The sequence below is a fragment of the Astatotilapia calliptera genome, chromosome 19 (genome assembly GCF_964374335.1).
Source record: "Astatotilapia calliptera chromosome 19, fAstCal68.1, whole genome shotgun sequence".
Taxonomy (NCBI): domain Eukaryota; kingdom Metazoa; phylum Chordata; class Actinopteri; order Cichliformes; family Cichlidae; genus Astatotilapia; species Astatotilapia calliptera.
The window spans coordinates 26,431,426-26,449,856 of NC_137440.1; the positions used below are offsets into that span (position 1 = coordinate 26,431,426).

The 18,431-nt window shown below is 42.5% G+C and overlaps 1 protein-coding gene and 1 long non-coding RNA gene across 2 annotated transcripts; one reads left to right on the forward strand and one right to left on the reverse strand.

The window, feature by feature from the left end:
* Positions 1-4,703: 4,703 nt before the first annotated feature.
* LOC113012696 (TMF1 regulated nuclear protein 1) lies at positions 4,704-5,678 on the reverse strand. The gene has a single exon (XM_080294112.1). It carries the CDS (start codon positions 5,531-5,533, stop codon positions 4,898-4,900), a length of 636 nt encoding a protein of 211 aa, XP_080150238.1. The 5' UTR covers positions 5,534-5,678; the 3' UTR covers positions 4,704-4,897.
* A 6,770-nt stretch (positions 5,679-12,448) lies between these two features.
* On the forward strand, positions 12,449-14,182 carry LOC145422416 (uncharacterized). Its single transcript, XR_013903700.1, has 2 exons — positions 12,449-12,954; positions 13,764-14,182. It is a non-coding gene; the product is annotated as an uncharacterized LOC145422416 (long non-coding RNA).
* Positions 14,183-18,431: the final 4,249 nt, after the last annotated feature.

An 18,431-nucleotide genomic window follows, 5' to 3' on the forward strand; every position in this document is an offset into this window, starting at 1 on the left:
TATTCTGAAAACCTGAACTCATTTAAGATCTTTAGAGTCTAATATAAGACCTGCAAAAAATTACTTTGTTCTAATCAACAGGTTAAAACCTCTTTTTTAAAAAAAAGAATAAATTGAATTTTAATTTTGACATTTGCTTTTCCACCTTTTTCTTTTTCCGATATTACCCCCCATTTTATTCTTAAATGACTTCCTACAGCTAAATCTCTTCAGCCGTCTCTCTTGGCTGTATTCTCTACAGTTCTGTGTTATTCCAGCTTCACTTACTCTCCATCCAGATGTTGCTTATCCCCAACCCTCTGTCCCAGAGCCAGGATGACCAAATTCCAACCTGTCACTTACATAACACTTAACTAACAGCCAGGATAATAACTCACTACCACATACTAGTCTGTTCTGCTGGCTGAGCAGCCCTTGTGTAAACCCATATCCGTTGTCCTGTCTGGCTGTACTAGTACACCCAGAGTATATAAATGTCAGCTGTAAAATATTATTTTCTGAAAACCTTTAAATAACAAACATCCGTTCGCTAATAGGCTTATCTATTTTATCATTACATACACGAATACAAGAATGCACAAATATAATTTAATGTAATACACTGAAATATTATAGGCATCTATAAAATGTGGAGTAAAATTAATGATTCCAAAGCAATTTTTTGTAAATATAATAGGTTTGAATATAAATTTGCAAACTCTTAAAATTAATAAAATGTAATGGAGATTATACTAACTTCCTAATACTCAAGATAGTGAAATCTGTGTAAAACCCATACACATGCTTCTTATTAACTGAGAAGCAGTAAAATCACTGGCTTAAAGTGATATAAGACATACTTGTTTGCAATAATGAGCACTTAGAAGTGGGATATATTTGAGTAATTATGCAATTTCCCTGAACAGAGGGTTATCAAGCTTCCACTTAACTGCATAATGAGCTAAGAAAGGACTCTAATGGACAAGCAAATGGCTAAATGGCACACTCACTGGTAAGACATGCTAAATGTATTTGCTGGATGATGCTTTCACAGTTTGTTCCTTTCTGGCCTGCAGCAGTTACGTCAAAAAAGCAGTTTTCTGCTGACCTGGGCCTACACTGCTGTGAGCTACTGCAAGCTGCTGCTGCAAGGTGACCCTAATAGTTCTTAAACCTCCCACGCAACGAGAACACAGATTAAATTTAGAGATTCCATCTGAAATTTGAGCACTTTATATTAGCAGGTTCTGGGGAAGGAGGAAAAAAAGCAGCCTATTTCTGCAGCATTTGAATCATTAAGTCCATTTATTCTAATAATTCAGGCTATTTTACAAAAAAAAAAAACACCCCTATAATGCTTAAAATGAAATCATACTAGCCTTGCACAATGTGGCTCTGTGCCTCAAGTTTGTAACAGTGTCAAGAGAGCAAAAAGAAGTAGTAGCAAATTCAAGCAAAATAAGAAAACAGGGCAGAACATTCAGTATTTCACTTTCCAGCAAAAACCACAAGCCTGTTTTTCAAAAGTACATCAGTTACATCAAGGTTCAGGAGATAATTAACTTCCATTTCAGCTCAATTTTTAACACTGAGAGAAAATCAGTGGCCACAACCCTGCAGTTAAGCATATAACATTGACTAAAATCTGATTTAACATTCATACTATAGTAGAATATACAGCTCTCAATCAGTAAAAATATCATACTGTGAATATTTGACACCTGATTTACCGGAAATGAAAAGCTTACAACATAAATATATTTATATATATATTATACCACATCACACCACACAGTAACAAACACAAAATATTAAAAACGTTCTAAGGATGAATAGCAATCAGAAAAGTAGTTTTGGATCTGTGGTCGGCCAGCGTCTGAGTCTGTAAAGGGCTGTAAAGAGATGCAATTGTGGTAATAGTTTCCACATCTTCAAAAAGAGTTAAAATCCCTCGTATCAAAAGTTTAAGTAATTCCAGCAGTACAGAATGAACACAAGAGCATTTTTCTGTTTTGTTTTTTGCAAACCACAGGTCCAAAAAAGATACATGTACGGTAATTATTATATTGGAAGAAAAAAGATAACAAACAGCAAAAAAAAAAAAAAAAAAAAAGCAATAAACATTACATTCATTCTGCAAGTGGGCCCAGAGATCTTTGGGAAACATAGTTGTTGTTATTTTCATTCATAGAAAACACAAAAGGTGCAGTCCCACAGCAGTGCATGACTAGTGTGGGTTTTTTCCTGTTCAGACAAAGATGCTTCAGGATGAGGTCTATGATGGCCATGAGTTAACCTGTTCATATATCATTACCATCGGTATAGGAACTGCCAATGCACACATACTGAATAAGGCATATTGAAAGCAATCTACAGTATAGGTCAGCTGGATGATCAGTTATAACTCAAGCTATATACATAGGACCATGAATACACGTTTAAGGCCTATGAGACCGTTTTGTTCTGCAAAGCATTTTGCTATCAACTAGCAGAGCTGAATATCGTTTGGTATATGTGCACAAGCAAGCAGTAGATAAATACCTTAGTCATGTGGAATGCTTAAATAGAGTTAGTCAACATTCAGTGATAAGGTCGGTTGCTCAGCGGTAACACTGAAGATGCCGTTTCCTTTGCTTGAAGGGGTACTCCAGTGATTCTGTAAGGTAACAAAGTTGAGGAGCTTTCTTGATAGACCTCTTTGTCTTCCAAATCAGATTTTTGAATAATCTCTCCATTTTGCATCAGTTTTCACAGTCCTAGTGGTTTTCTATTTACAAGCGAGCTGAAATTTATGTGTAAAATTCATGGAGTACCCCCTTTATATTGTGCTGAAAAGAAACTTAGACAAACAGACCATTTAAGCCTTTAAAAGGAAAGTTAGAAAATACCCCAACTATTTCTCTCACTGCTTTCAATCCTATAAAATTTAAGCTTATGCTTTAGTTGTCACATCTACTTTAACATGCATCTTGTTTTTTTTGCTTGTTTTTTTTCCTCACATTGACTGCATGATTCTGAAACTGAACGCTTTACGAGTTTCTTTTGAAATTCCTTACTTTACAGAGTCACAGACTCTGTGATGCATCATCTCTGAAACATTTACAACAGGAATGCCTAAACTCACGGGATTTTGTAGAAACCTACAGAAAGCAATGACACCGTCACATGACGAGCCCTGCTCCTTTGTTCTTCAGAGAGGTCGTTTATAATAGGAGAGCAAACAAAGCACCATCAGGGATTGTGAAAACCCTTTTTTGATTCTTTTGAAAAGTAGCACACGTAGATGGAAACCAGCACAAACTCACAGCTCTATACATGCTTTTTTTCAACATATGCTGCACTGAAATTGAGTGCTTGCTTCTTTGCTATAACCTTCAAATGCCGGAAATAGATGTCCCTGGAGTACTGGCTGTGAATTCTGGACACTCAGACCTAGCTGAAGCAAGGGATTGGTGGATCAGGTGAATACAAGAGATACTTTGTCATTGTTAATCCAAAGACAAAAGAAATGGGTGGAATGAAATGAAGAACTGGGGCAAAAAAATGAGAGCAATCTATATGTAAAAATTAGGTCACCTTCTGCACATGGGACAATGCTTTGCAGTGCATTAAGGATTACAATGTAATTACAGGTTGATCGCTTAATATAACGAGACAAATATATATATTCTGGATGTTCATACACATCTCACAAATAAACCCTGAATGTGAACTACTTATCTAACTTAAGAGTGCAATCACAGGGGGAGCCGCTGCAACTCTTACAGTCACATGCAGCACCAAGACACAATCAGCAAATGGTGATGCTCTAGTTTTCTAAATGATAGATGCATGGGTGTAGCCCCAAATCATAAACCGTGTTAGCCACAAGCTTTTATCAATAGTATTTCCTCCTACGCAGGCAGTTCTAGTAGATTTTTAAATAAGTAGAATTATTAGCGCCTAAATCCTTCAGTAGATCTCTAAAGCCAAATCATAGTGTTGTAGTTACAGCTCTCTGCTGGATACATTCTGTATGTTTGCGCAAGAGGATTTAGGATAGAGAGACAACTGGTTGCTAGGTGACTGGATAAAAAGAGGCCACAGGTGGAACTCTTCCAGCCCGAATTTCTTTCCTGCTGTCTTTCCTTGTTTATGCTGCCAGAAGCAGATGCTGTGGTAGTGGACGAGTGGTCTCAGAGAAGCCAAGGCACATTTACTTTGTAGGTAAAAGCCATCTAAGTTCTAGATTTGTTCCTTTTCTATTTTTCTGGTTCTTACATCTCCTGTTCCTGCATACTTGGTTTTACATAACACTGCAGCAATCTTTAGCTTGCTCTTTCACTGCCCTTCACTTCCCTCACAACGAGGCCGAAAACGCAGATGCTTTCATCCTTTCTTCATCTTTTTTTTTCTTAAATCAATTCACAGAGTTGTTTCTTTTCCATTTTGTGAATGGGTAAATATTACATAATTCTCATAGCCGTATAACTTAAGCCATATACACGGAAGCTCTCGGTACCTCACAGTCTAAACCTCTCCTTGCACATCACCTGAAATATGACTCATCCATGCACCACAGATAGATTCTATCTGAATCTCTCCTGTGCAACTCCAGCCTCACAACAAACTGCAAGCAGCAAACTGTGTGCGGAAAAAATAGAGAACTAATGACATCCTGTACACATTGCACTGGTACTGGCTTGATTAGTTTCCTAATCAAAAAAATTCCTCAGTAATACACTGAAAGGAAAGCTCTTTACTAGCAACTGTGATTATTGTAGGCACTCTAAAGCCCCCCGAGGACCAGCCTCAGGAAACAAGAAAAGAAAAGGTGGAAACTAGAGAGCAGCCGTGTCAATGAGTGATAGCTAAAGAACGGAAGTCTGTCTTCCCAGTTATTTAAAGCACATTTCTAAAGTTATGGATGAAATGTTAGCTATTTTAGCTTCATAGACCAGGGGAGGCACGTGCGAAGTCCAAGCATAGAGGAAAAAACGATGGTAGGCCGATGCTTCTTGAACTTCAGGCCTTTCTTGAGCCGTTGGCTGTTCTCCGCCACGTACAGCTCCCCCTGCTGGGCTGCACTTGATATCCGCGACACCAGTTCCCCGTGAAGCACCACCTCCTGCTCGGAGCGCACAAACACTTCCCTGAGCTCTTCCAGTCGCTTTTCCATCTCTCTGATGACACGTTGGCGCTCCTCTACCTCCAGGAGGCGTCGCCGAGCTGCCTCGAACTCCATGCTGGAGCTGGGGGTGACAAGTTTGGAGGAGGGGGCCGTGGCAGAGGTGGACGGGGGTTCCGAACCTGCTAGCAGAGCCCCTGTCACCCTCCGGAAGTCTCCCATGGAAATGGAGCGCCTGGTGGCTGGAGATGCAAGAGCCAGGAGAGCTGAGGCAGATCCAGAAGGTGGCATGGCTAACGGAGGAAGAGGGGGGGAAGATGATGATGATGACGATGGAGAATCCGGTGGCTCAAGATCAGGCTCTGAATCCGGGCTTTTAATGGCTTCCGTCATGTACTCAGTTGTGTCTTCATTGTGGGTTTCTGTGTTCTTTTGTCGTCTCTTCATAGCCAGTTTTTGACTCTTCCTGTGCTGCTGCTGTCCTTTTTGTCACTGTTGATGTTTTCTCCCAGTTTTCCTGTGTCAGTTGAGAGAGCAGCCGAGCAGGGAGTGCAGAGGTGTGCTGTGATGCAGCCTGGGAACGGCTCCATTCATTAATAAGAGATCTGAGCCAGGCTTGTGCCGTCTCTGCGTCTGAGTGGTTGTGCGGCATTTCATTGGCTGCTGAACTCATGAGCATGTCAGCTGATGATTGGGCAGCCTCCCGCTCTACTGCTGATGTTGGCAGGCTGTCTCATCCTCTGCTTGACTATTTTGCTTCGTCGTCGTCATCATCATCTGGAGCACAGCTTTGATCAGCTCTGCTCACTCAAGCGAGAGATGCAGTAGTATCAGGTCGCTCTCTTTTTTTCTGCACTCTTTCACTTGCTTCCTATTCTCCCAGCCTCTCTGCTGCCATCCCTCTTACAAGCTGGTCTCTCCATTTTCCTTTTTTTCCTTTCTTGCTCGGATGGTTACCCCTAGCAACACCGCCTTGACATAAAATAGCAAAAACAGGGGGGTGGGGGTTATGTTTCAGTTTCTCCCTTCTTTTATTGCCTGCTGCTCAGTATCACTTCTCCCTCACACCCTGACGCTTGTTTTACTCATATGTGAATGTGCAGTCTTTCCAGCAAATTGCATAACTTTGTCTGTTAAATTGCTTCACCTTCATGTCTGTAAAAGATTAATTTGAGAACAAACACTTTTGTGAATTTTACCACTTATAGGTCTCCTTCAAAGATTTAATGCAGTAATTGACAGAAAACACAATGAATCACTATGATACAGCACTGAAAAGTAGTTGCTTCCTTTCTAATTTCTTCGTTTTTTGCACATTGGTTGCACGTGGATGTTTTAGATCATCAAACACATTTTAATATAATACAAAGATAACCCCAGTAAACCTCTGAGTTCAATTTCAGTGGCCGCACCCAGGCCTGATTAGTGCCAGAACTGTTGAACCAAGAAATCATGCCAGAGTCATTAACATCCATCAGTCTGAAAAGGGTTACAAAGCCATTCGTTAGGCTTTGGAGCGCCAATGAACCATAAGGAGAGTCATTATCCACAAATGGAAAAAAAAAAAACTTGGAACAGAGTGACCAGCCTACCAAAAATATTCTGTGACCATCAACTACATCCAACAGTATCATCATGGAGATCACAAAAGAACTCTTCATTCTTTTGAACTGGAAATTATTTTTAACATTTTTATTGTGTTTATTTCTTAACTTAAATTTGTCATATCGGTCGCTTTTATCATTGTTGAGGACTTTGTAACTTTTTTTAAAGGTGCTTTATAAACACAAAGGTAAAAAAATTTAACTAGGAAAACAAAGAGAACTGAAAGCCAGCATCTAACATTCAGAGTGCCAGTGTCTTCTTATTTTTTTGTATTTAAGATAAGATAAGATAAGATAACCTTTATTAGTCCCACACGTGGGAAATTTGTTTTGTCACAGCAGGAAGTGGACAGTGCAAAAGTTATGAGGCAAAAATTAGAATACAATAAGAATAAATACAGTACACAACTGTACAGAATAGAATAAAATACTATATACAGTAGAATACAATAAAATAAATATACAATAAGATAAAAATAGAATACAAATACAAATACTATATACAACTGAGTAAAAATACAACGATGACAGAAAGGATTATTGCACTTAGTATTATTGCATATGTATGGATGTGTGTGCTTGATCAGTTAAAGTCTTTATTATGGAGTCTGACAGCAGTGGGGAGGAAAGACCTGCGAAATCTCTCTGTCCCACACCGTGGGTGCCGCAGCCTGCCACTGAAGGAGCTGCTCAGTGCTGTCACAGTCTGCTGCATGGGGTGGGAGACGTTGTCCAACAGGGATGACAGCTTAGCCGTCGTTCTCCTGTCACTCACCACCTCCACTGGGTCCAGAGGGCATCCTAGAACAGAGCTGGCCCTTCGGATCACCCTGTTCAGTCTCTTCCTGTCCCCAGCAGAGATGCTGCCGCCCCAGCAGACCACACCATAAAAGATAGCAGAAGCCACAACAGAGTCATAGAAGGTCTTCAGGAGTGGGCCCTCCACTCCAAACGACCTGAGTCTCCGCAGCAGGTACAGCCTGCTCTGCCCTTTCCTGTAGAGGGCGTCTGAGTTATGAGTCCAGTCCAGTCTATTGTTCAGATGAACACCAAGGTACCTGTAGCTGTCCACAGCCTCAATGTCCATACCTTGGATGTTCAGTGGTTGCAGTGGAGAATGCTTGTGCCTGCGGAAGTCTACCACCAGTTCCTTGGTTTTACTGGCGTTGATCTGGAGGTAGTTCAGCTGGCACCAGTCCACAAAGTCTTGGGTCAGACCTCTGTACTCCTTGTCGTCCCCATCAGTGATGAGGCCAACTATTGCAGAGTCATCAGAGAACTTCTGCAGGAAGCACTGGGTGGAATTGTGGGAGAAGTCTGCAGTGTAGATGGTGAAGAGGAACGGAGCCAGAACCGTTCCCTGTGGGGCCCCCGTACTGCAGACGACCCTGTCCGACACACAGCCCTGAGTCCTCACATACTGTGGTCGGTCGGTGAGGTAGTCCAGGATCCAGGTAGTGAGGTGATGGTCCACTCCAGAGTTCTCCAGCTTGTCCTTTAGAACCGAGGGAAGAATGGTGTTGAAGGCACTGGAGAAATCAAAGAACATGATTCTCACAGTGCTTCCAGCGGTCTCCAGGTGAGCGAGGGAACGATGTAGGAGGTGAATGACGGCATCATCCGCTCCAATGCCAGGCTGGTAGGCAAACTGAAGTGGGTCCAGTGATGAGCTTATTAGGCGCCGAAGCTGAGCCAGGACCAACCGCTCCAGGGTCTTCATCAGGTGGGATGTCAGAGCCACCGGCCTGTAGCTGTTGAGGTCCTTGGGGCGTGAAGTCTTTGGCACTGGTACAACACAGGAGGTTTTCCAGAGCTGTGGGACTCTTCCCAACCTCAGGCTCAGGTTGAAGAGGTGCTCCATCACCCCACACAGTTGGTCCGCGCAGGACCTGACGACCCTCGAGCTGATGCCATCTGGACCCGCTGCCTTCTTGCCATTAATCCTCCTCAGTTCCCTCCTAACCTGGGTGGTTGAGAGAGACAGGCTGGAGCCTTGTGTTGAGTGTGTATTGGATGCTGCAGTTGGGGGTGGGGGGGAGTGAACAGGGTGAATAGAGGAGATGTGAAGTGTCTGAGGTGGAACAGCAGCAGTGGGGGTGGGTGAGTCTGCAGCCGATGTTGCAGACTGCCTCATGGCTGAATCAAATCTGTCGAAGAAATGATTCAGTTCATTTGCCCACCTCACATCCCTCCCAGGCAGAGAGTTCTGCTGTTTGTGGCCCGAGATGGTTCTGAGGCCTCTCCAGACTTCACCAACGTTGTTTTGTTGAAGCTGGTTCTCCATCTTCTGCCTGTAGCTCTCCTTCCCATTCCTTATCAGTCCCCTCAGCTCTCTCTGCACCCTTTTCAACTCCTCTTTGTCTCTGGATTTGAAGGCCCTCCTCTTCTGCTTGAGGACGGTTTTAATTTCTGGGGTAATCCAAGGTTTGTTGTTGGAGAAACACCGTACAGTCCTAGTAGGTACAGTGTTATCCACACAGAAGTTTATATAGTCAGTAATGCATGTAGTAAGGCTGTCGATGTCCTCTCCGTGGTCATCACAAATCACCTCCCACACAGTCGACTCAAAACAATCCTTAAGAGCCTCCTCGCTCTCCTCTGACCATCTCTGTACTGTGCGGGTGGCTGGTGGCTCCCTGCGCACTAAGGGCTCATACACAGGGACAAGGTGCACCAGGTTGTGATCAGATCTGCCCAGGGGAGGGAGAGGTGATGAACTGTATGCCTCTTCTGCATTGGCATACAGTAAGTCCAGTGTTTTATTGACTCTGGTTGGGCAGGTCACATACTGGGTGAAGGTGGGCAGTGTGGAGTCCAGTGAGGCATGATTGAAGTCCCCTGATATTATGAGAAGGGCTCTCGGTGATTGTGTTTGCAGTCTGCTGACCACAGAGTGGAGAGAGTCACAGGCTGCATCCGCGTTGGCCGAGGGGGGGACATACGCTGTTATCGCGATAACATGCGAGAACTCCCGGGGCAGGTAGTACGGACGCATGCTAACGGCTAACAGCTCAATGTCTCTGCTGCAGAGTTGCTCTTTAAACTAAACTATTGCTGCAGTGTTGTAATCCTCATTTTAAACACGTCATTCTTATTAAATTCATATTAAACAAATATGTAGGACTGCTTTCTTCCATTTGTGCAATATCTTAAAAATTAGAAATATCCTCTCTCAGAGTAACGCTGAAAAACTAGTTCATCCATTTAATACTTCCAGGCTGGACTACTGTAATTCATTATTATCAGGATGTCCTAAAAAGCCTTCAGCTAATCCAAAATGCTGCAGCAAGAGTACTGACAGGGACTATCTATCGCGCCTCCCTGAGCCTGGTTCTGCCGGAGGTTTCTTTCTGTCAAAAGGGAGTTTTTCCTTCCCACTGTTGCCAAAGCGCTTGCTCATAGGGGGTCATATGATTGTTGGGTTTTTCTCTGCAGGTATTATCGTAGGGTCTACCTTACAATATAAAGCGCCTCGATGCAGTTGTGATTTGGTGCTGTATAAATAAAATTGAATTGAACATCAATTCTGCAAACCGAGCACATTGAATTGGATTGAATTGAACTTTCTACACGTTTCACCTTTTTACTGCAATGCAGCAACATTAAATACTGAAAAATACTCTCATGTTTCCGAGCTGTATTGTATGTAAACTAATGACTAGTCTAACCATTTTAGTCAGTATGATCTGGTTACATCATCGTGATAGAGTACCCTGACTTTTCACCCCGTCTTGCTGTGATCCCTAGTGCACACCCTCTCTGTCTAGACAAGTATTGACTGCTTCATCCTGTGGTTGCAAGTGATATGATCAGTGTATATGTAAAGTAAGACACAGGGTGAGTTCACTCAAACACACCTGAAAGGACACGCATACTTAGACAGTTTGAAAGGGTAACACTGCTGCATTCAGAGCCTTACAGTAAGAAGTGATGCTTTAAATAACTGCCCTCTGCTAGATTGAATCAACAACTGAAGCTTTTAGCAGGTCAGAGGTTGACTTGTATTTCTGCGAGCATCTACATGCATGCATATTTCAGTGTTCACTCTGCTCTTTGCTTTTATCTGAGGATTGACAATGCATTAGCAGTAACACCAACTGCTCTCTTCCTGCTCTTAGCTTTACTCATCTCCAGAGAGAAGACAGAGCAGGATCCAACACAGAAAATTACACAGATAATGAAGCAAACAAGAAGCGAGAGTGGAGGCAGGATTATAAGTGCTTATAGGAAGATTAAATGCCAAAAAACCCCAAAGATGCTCTTCAGGCTTTTATCCTGCTATTTAAAAAAAGATCTGAAACAACAACATGACAGAGATTGCAGTTCTGAAGAAGACATTGTGATTTTCGGGAAGAGATGAAAGGGCTGAGAGAAATTTAAAGGCTCAGGATAAAACTTTGTTATTATGGAAATGTTGCATGGTGTTAAAGTGTCTACATGAAACACCATATGGAGCTAATACATGCTTTACAATTTCTTTTAGATATACATAAAAGAAATATATATACAATAAGCACGATGGCTTGTGTGAGTAAATCCTTTAGGGATCAAGGGAAAGATTCCTCAGTGGAGTTTTCTTATTTTTTCTCCAACATGATTTCCATTTTTGGAAGACTCTACTGGTTGTGTAACATTCCACAGTTAAAAACCACTCACTCCACTCCAATCCCGAATGTTGAATACACAGCTGTACGCGCGCTTTGCCATCATCACTGGCGAACAATTTGACTGGCAAGACGGGGCCTGTCTGAAAAGAAGAGGAAGCTTCTTTTTTTTAAAAAAAAAAAAAAAGCCTCATGTACTCACACATTTTTCACACTCAGAAAAACAAGTCATTCTGTCACAGAATATACAGAATTAATTGAGTCTAAGTGCAAAATCCTTCTCAGAAACAATTATCTTTCATCCCATTTCACCAATGTCTCTCCTCTACCCGCGAAACTAAAATTGTGATTAACGTCCGTTCTCAATCTCTGTTCCAGATTACTTTAATCTGTGTGCTGTGTTTGTATTTGATGCGTGCACGTGTGAGGAGTTAGAGGATCTGTGTGCCTTCTGATTGCTGAATCTATTTGGGTCAAATTAACTAGTATTAGAATTGTATAACAGTATTGTGAGCTTCTTTTTGCGGTTTGTCTTAAGGACAAGTTATCTGTAGTGGGGTATGTAGCAGTATGGATCCTAAGGATATGGAAAATATTATAAGGCAAAAATGTTGGATATGGTTATACATGGAACACAGATTTGAAGTACTGGATTCTCAGTTTTATTTATTTTTATATTTAACTACTGTAATGGTGACTCTTAGGTCTCTACAACTGCAGTAGTGGTGGTTAGTTCCTTTATAGCTGGAGCACTCATTGTCACAGACATTATTGGACACTTTATTAGGTACACCTGTTCAGCTGCTTGTTAAAACAAATATCGAATCTACTAATTGGCAGCAATTGAATGCATTTAGGCATGTAGACATAATCAAGATGACCTGCTGAGGTTCAAACTGAGCAGCCATGGCATGGTTGTTGTTGTCAGTAATTCAAATAACTACTCGTTACAGCCAAGGAAAGCAAAAGAGTATTTTGGGAGATTAAATAGGTTGCAGCAGAAGAACACACCAAGTGCTGAGGCTGCAGTTTGCACAAGCTCACTAAAACTGGACAACAGAATATAGAAAGAAAAAAGTCTTACTCCCAATTTCTGCTGCGAAACTTGGATGGTAAATGGCCTGTATTTGTATAGCGCTTTTGTAACCCAGTTCCTAAAATCATCTCAAACAGAAAGAGAAAAAAAATTAAAACATTTAATGTTCATTGTTCTGTTCTTACTGTCCCGGTTAATGAAAGTGAAATGAGATCAAAATAATTATTTAAACATAGAAGGGATGCAGATTATATATGATATGCTCTGGTCAAACAAGGGTTAAGTTTCTCAGAGGGTTGATGAGCTCTGATGAGAGCCTATTGTTTTACTCCACTCCTCACATGTCAGCCAATCGGTGAAGCTCTAGGCAGCTCTTGTCCCTCCTTAGTACCAGCTCCCAAGTTTTCAGTCTCTTGCTTCTACAGCCGAACAGAGCAGACGGACTAAAACTTTTGTTATTGGTAAGCTGGAGAAATTAACCTCTAACGAGTTAAAAGAAATACCATCTAAACTGATATTTTTCACAAATTATGTATTTGCACTTTTGTTGTCAAGGGCAGAGCGAAACCGGAGGGTTTACTGAGCTGTGGCTCCATGTAAATGCTGAGCATCCACTCGACGGCGGTAAGCTAAATGTGGCTAATCAGACACGTGATGTGCGGAGTGTGGGTACAGTTGTTCGATGTCTCTGAAACGCTGTTGTTATGCTAGTTAGATCGTTAACTAAGTCATTAACATGTGAAAAGCTGTAAATGGTTAAAGCAGCTAAAAATAACTTTATGAGAGATAATTGTAATCAGACTTTATCCTGCTTCCTGTTTAAATTTTGATGTCAATCAGTTGTTTTACAATACTCAGTATTGAACACTTGGAGGTAATTTTTAGTGTATTTCCACTTGTACTGGTAGGCCTATGGTACAAGCGGGATTAAGCACGTCTATTTTAATACTCCTATTTGTGGACTGAGTCCTTGTGTTTACGTGTTATTGAAATTGATTATTTGCACTTTGTTCAATTTCTGATAAGCATTTGCATATTATTCCATTTCTTAAAAGGGGTAATATACTTATTTATTTGTGATTAGATATATATATGTACAGTGAGTTATTTTGATCGATGTAATTAATGTTTACAATGAAAGTGAATTATATGGTGACTATAATTCCTGAATGTTTAAAACCTTGTAGATAATCTTTAATGTTACTGCAGGTTACAAATAAGTATTGAACCTTGATACTGTGAAATTTTGGATATTGATACTTTGACCTTTGAAACTTGATATTTTAATGTTGTACAACATGACTGAACTGATGATGATTGAATTGATGATAGCTGATCTGAATAGTAGTTACTGCACTGTGACACTACTTTAGTTTAATTTGTGAGAGTTATCCTTAAAGGGCACGTGACATATATTTGGCCATTGTTTATAGGTCAGGTTTTTATATGGGACGAATCCAAAGACCAGGTCAGCGATTCCAGAACCCAGAGTGTTCCAGTGTTCACTGGATGGCGAGCCAACCCAAGATCCTAGGAGACGATATACATGTACACGCACACTCATTTGCACATTGATGGACTACAATCCTCTACTGTACAAGTAGTACGGTAGGACAGACAATCACACACACACTCCTTGTCAGACGAATTCTATGGGCCCCACCGGTACCATTTGGACTTAAAAAAGACTAATTCTTTTACTTGTGCACAATTTTATTTAATTCTATTTTTTTTTTTTGCTACTTTGGGGGAAATTTTTATACTTGACATTCTGTTAAAACCTGTTGTAATACTGTGTTGTTTACAAATTTCTTTTACAAGGCTTAACATCACTAAAGTACTTTTAAAGCCACATAACTGTGTTTGTCTGGTTTCTCTGCCATTCGTGTACCAGAGCTCTAAGAGTCGTTCTCAGTCTTCTGACACTAGCCCAAATTGCTTATTACTTTGGTAATTATCCATCGGTACTTTATGTAACTCCACGTAAGTGCTACAAAAGTGGCGAGCCAGCCAGGAGCTCTTTGGTGCATGAATATCAGCAGTGAAACCTCCTTAAAGTGTGTATTGTCATTGAAACATCTTTTGCTATTGCCACAAGATGGATTTTGTATTGAGCTCAGGTATCAAAGTCCCCAATGCAGTAATTGTTAGTGGTACACTCAATTCATTGGATGATGAAGGGGTTCTTGACTTTTTGAAGCAGTATGGTACCTTTAGAGCCGTCCCAGTTGTAGATCCAAACTCAGAATTTTTCAAAAACCTGATCGTCGAGTACCGAAGTGGTAACGCCATTGATGCCTTAACTGATCTTTTGCCATACACATATGAAGTTGAAGGGAAGCCCGGTGTAAAATACCATGTAAGAGCTCTCTCCAGCGTTTACACTGCCAAGGTGGGTGGCAGTGCTACTAAGTCCTACTTAGATGAAATAAAGCAGGTGGCAAAACTGAGTGGCAAAAGTTTTGAAGAGGTACTGAAGTCGATGATGACAGAGATCAGTGAAATCATTGGGAGTTCAGAGACCGATGATGAATGTATGCTCTCCTCCATGCAAGTTGATGATCCAGACAGGGAGAACCAGCTTCACCCCTCTCTTGAAACTTCTGAGATTGCACGCCAGCAGTTTTCTGAAGATCCACCCCAGGTAGGATTGATTCAAGGTGGTGCGGAGCCACACCTACCTGTTGATTTCAAAAAGAGCCCATTTAGTGCGGCAAACAGTTTCAACCCACCTGAAATTCAGAAAGTCATTGTGGAACACATCGTGAAGAAAGATGACTTGATTGCACATTCATATTCTCCAATGAGACTCCGGTCATTCTCTGGCAGGATCCCCAGACCCAGCGGTGAGACAGATTATGACACATGGCGTTCACATGTCGAACTTCTCAGGAAAGACCCTGCCATGTCTGAACTTCAAAAATCTAGAAAGATCTTTGAGAGCTTGTTGTCCCCTGCAGCTGACATTGTCAACAGACTGAGCCCAGAAGCTACACCTGAGACTTACCTTCAGTTGTTGGATGCAGCTTTTGGAACAGTGGAAGATGGAGAGGAGCTTTTCGCCCAATTCATGAACACTCTTCAGGATCCTGGTGAAAAGGCCTCTGCGTACCTCTGCCGTCTTCAGGGCGCATTGAACCTTACTCTGAAGAGGGGAGGAGTCTCTGCTGGGGATGCCGATAAACACATTCTCAAGCAGTTTTGTCGTGGATGTTGGGACCACACCTTGCTCTCAGATCTTAATCTTGAAAACAAGAAAAGCCAACCCCCAACATTCTCAGAACTTCTATTAATGCTCCGGACAGAAGAAGATAGACTGGCAGCTAAAGCTACACGGATGAAGAAACACCTTGGCTCAACCCGGCAGCGGGTTGTGGCGCACTGTCAAAAGACTTGCACTTGTAGTGAGCTACAGGCAGTGACTCAATCTGATTCTGACCCGTTGACAGATCTGAGGAAGCAAGTTGCATCCCTACAGAGTCAGCTTACTAATTTGATGGCAAAGAAACAGAAGAAAAGCTCGAAGCCTAAGGACAAGGCCGAGTGTGATTTACGTGAGATGGCTATGGCAACACCTAGCATCAAGGTCACAAGTGCGAAGCCTGCCAACTTGCGGCAGAGCACCCAGCCAAAACCATGGTACTGCTTCAAGTGTGGTCAGGATGGCCACATCTCAGCAAGTTGCAGTAATGACCCAGACCCCACTCTTGTCGCTGATAAGAGGAAGCAATTGAGAGAGAAGCGTCGCATTTGGGAGATGCAAAACACTCCATCTGCTGACCAGGATTTTTAGACGCAGTCTCAGTTGTGGGGCAAACTGGGACTGAAGCAGGTCAACATCGTCCCGCTAAATCTGGAAGTCAAGCTAAACCAAGAGCACAGGCCACTTTGAGGCAATCCCATGTTGGAGAACAACCTTTCAGACTACCTAAGAGGCTCATAGGCACAAAGAGTACAGGTCAAGTCACGATCAAAGGTAAGGTGTGCAGTTGTCTCCTTGACACAGGTTCTCAAGTGACCACTGTCACCAAGTCCTACTATGACCAGTATTTGTCTGAGCAACAGATAGAGCCACTACATGACCTTCTGGAGGTTGAAGGGGCCAATGGGCAGCTTGTACCTTACCTGGGTTATGTTGAGATTGGAATCACCTTTCCTAAAGACTTTCTTGGTGCTGAACTAGAAGTCAAAACGCTAGCTCTAGTAGTCCCAGACACCGGGACATTAACGAAGTCTTGTGTATTGATAGGAACAAACACTCTTGATGTAGTGTATGAAATGTACAGAGAGGCAAACCCAGAGGGCTACCATCCCATTCCTCATGGGTACAGAACCGTACTCAAAGTACTGGAGTTGCGGCAAAAGCAAGGTTCAGATGAAAACGTTGGATTAGTGAGGATGCGTGGCAAGGATGAAGTGAACGTCCCAGCTGGGAAAACAGTTGTTCTTGAGGGGACAGTATCAATCAAGGAATTTTACACTGAGAGATCTGCCCTGTTGGAATATCCTTCAGTATCTTCCCTGCCTGGGGGGCTTTTGGTGCAAACCTGTCTCCTTGACTTGCCAAATAACCAGTTGTGCAAGCTACCTGTAGTAGTTTCCAATGAGTCAGAGCATGACATTACCATCCCAGCAAAGAGTGTGATTGCAGAACTCAGTGCAATACAGACTGTCCTATCTCACAAACAAATTGTGAGTGAGCCATCAGAGTGTGAACCATCCAGGACCTCTAGTGTGACATTTGACTTTGCCGACTCTCCCATCCCTTCTGACTGGAAAGACCGCATTACTCAAAAGCTGAGCAGTATGCCAGAGGTCTTCGCCCAGACTGATCTGGATTTTGGAAGGACAGACAAGGTCAAACACCACATTAAGCTATCAGATGAGACACCATTCAAACACAGAGCCCGACCGATTCACCCGCACGACATAGAGGCTGTTCGAAAGCATTTGCAAGAGCTTCTCGCAACTGGAGTAATCCGCGAGAGCGAGTCCCCATTCTCTTCGCCAATTGTTGTGGTCAGGAAGAAGAACGGTCAGGTACGTCTGTGTGTTGACTACCGTAAGTTAAACTTACAAACAGTGAAAGATGCATACGCCCTCCCAAGACTGGATGACACCTTCACCGCACTCTCAGGTTCCAAGTGGTTCAGTACACTCGATCTTAAATCCGGCTATTATCAGATCGAAGTTGCAGAGAGTGACAAGCCCAAGACTGCCTTTGTCTGTCCACTAGGTTTCTGGGAGTTCAACCGTATGCCACAGGGAGTGACAAACGCGCCAAGTACTTTTCAGAGGCTTATGGAGAGATGCATGGGAGACATAAATCTGAAGGAAGTTGTTGTTTTCCTGGATGATCTCATAGTTTTCTCGAAAACCCTTGAGGAGCATGAAGCCAGACTCATGAAAGTCCTGGAATGCTTAAAGGAGTATGGCTTAAAGCTGTCCCCCGAGAAGTGCAAGTTCTTCCAGTCCTCAGTTCGGTACTTGGGGCATGTTGTTTCTCAACACGGAGTAGAAACTGACCCAGAAAAGACAGCCACACTTAAAACTTGGCCAGTCCCTCAGAACCTTAAGGAGCTGAGATCCTTCCTTGGGTTCTGTGGATATTACAGACGGTTTGTTAAAGGCTACTCAAGTATTGTGAAACCGCTGAACGATCTAACGTCCGGTTATCCACCACTGAGGAAGCATTGCAAATCAAAAGGGAGGAGTAATCAGTATCATGATCCAAAGGAGCCGTTTTATGGACGGTGGACCCCTGCATGCCAGAAAGCATTTGAGACTATCATTTACAAGCTAACGTCGCCTCCAGTCCTGGCCTTTGCTGACCCAAAGCTGCCTTACATCCTTCATACGGATGCGAGCACTACGGGCCTTGGAGCAGCCTTATACCAGGAGCAGGAGGGACAGCTGCGGGTTATCGCCTATGCGAGTAGAGGTTTGTCAAGTAGTGAGTCCCGCTATCCAGCACATAAGCTCGAGTTTTTGGCTTTAAAGTGGGCTGTAACAGAGAAGCTGAGTGACTACCTCTATGGCAATCAGTTCACCGTTGTCACAGACTCAAACCCTCTGACCTACATCCTCACCTCAGCAAAACT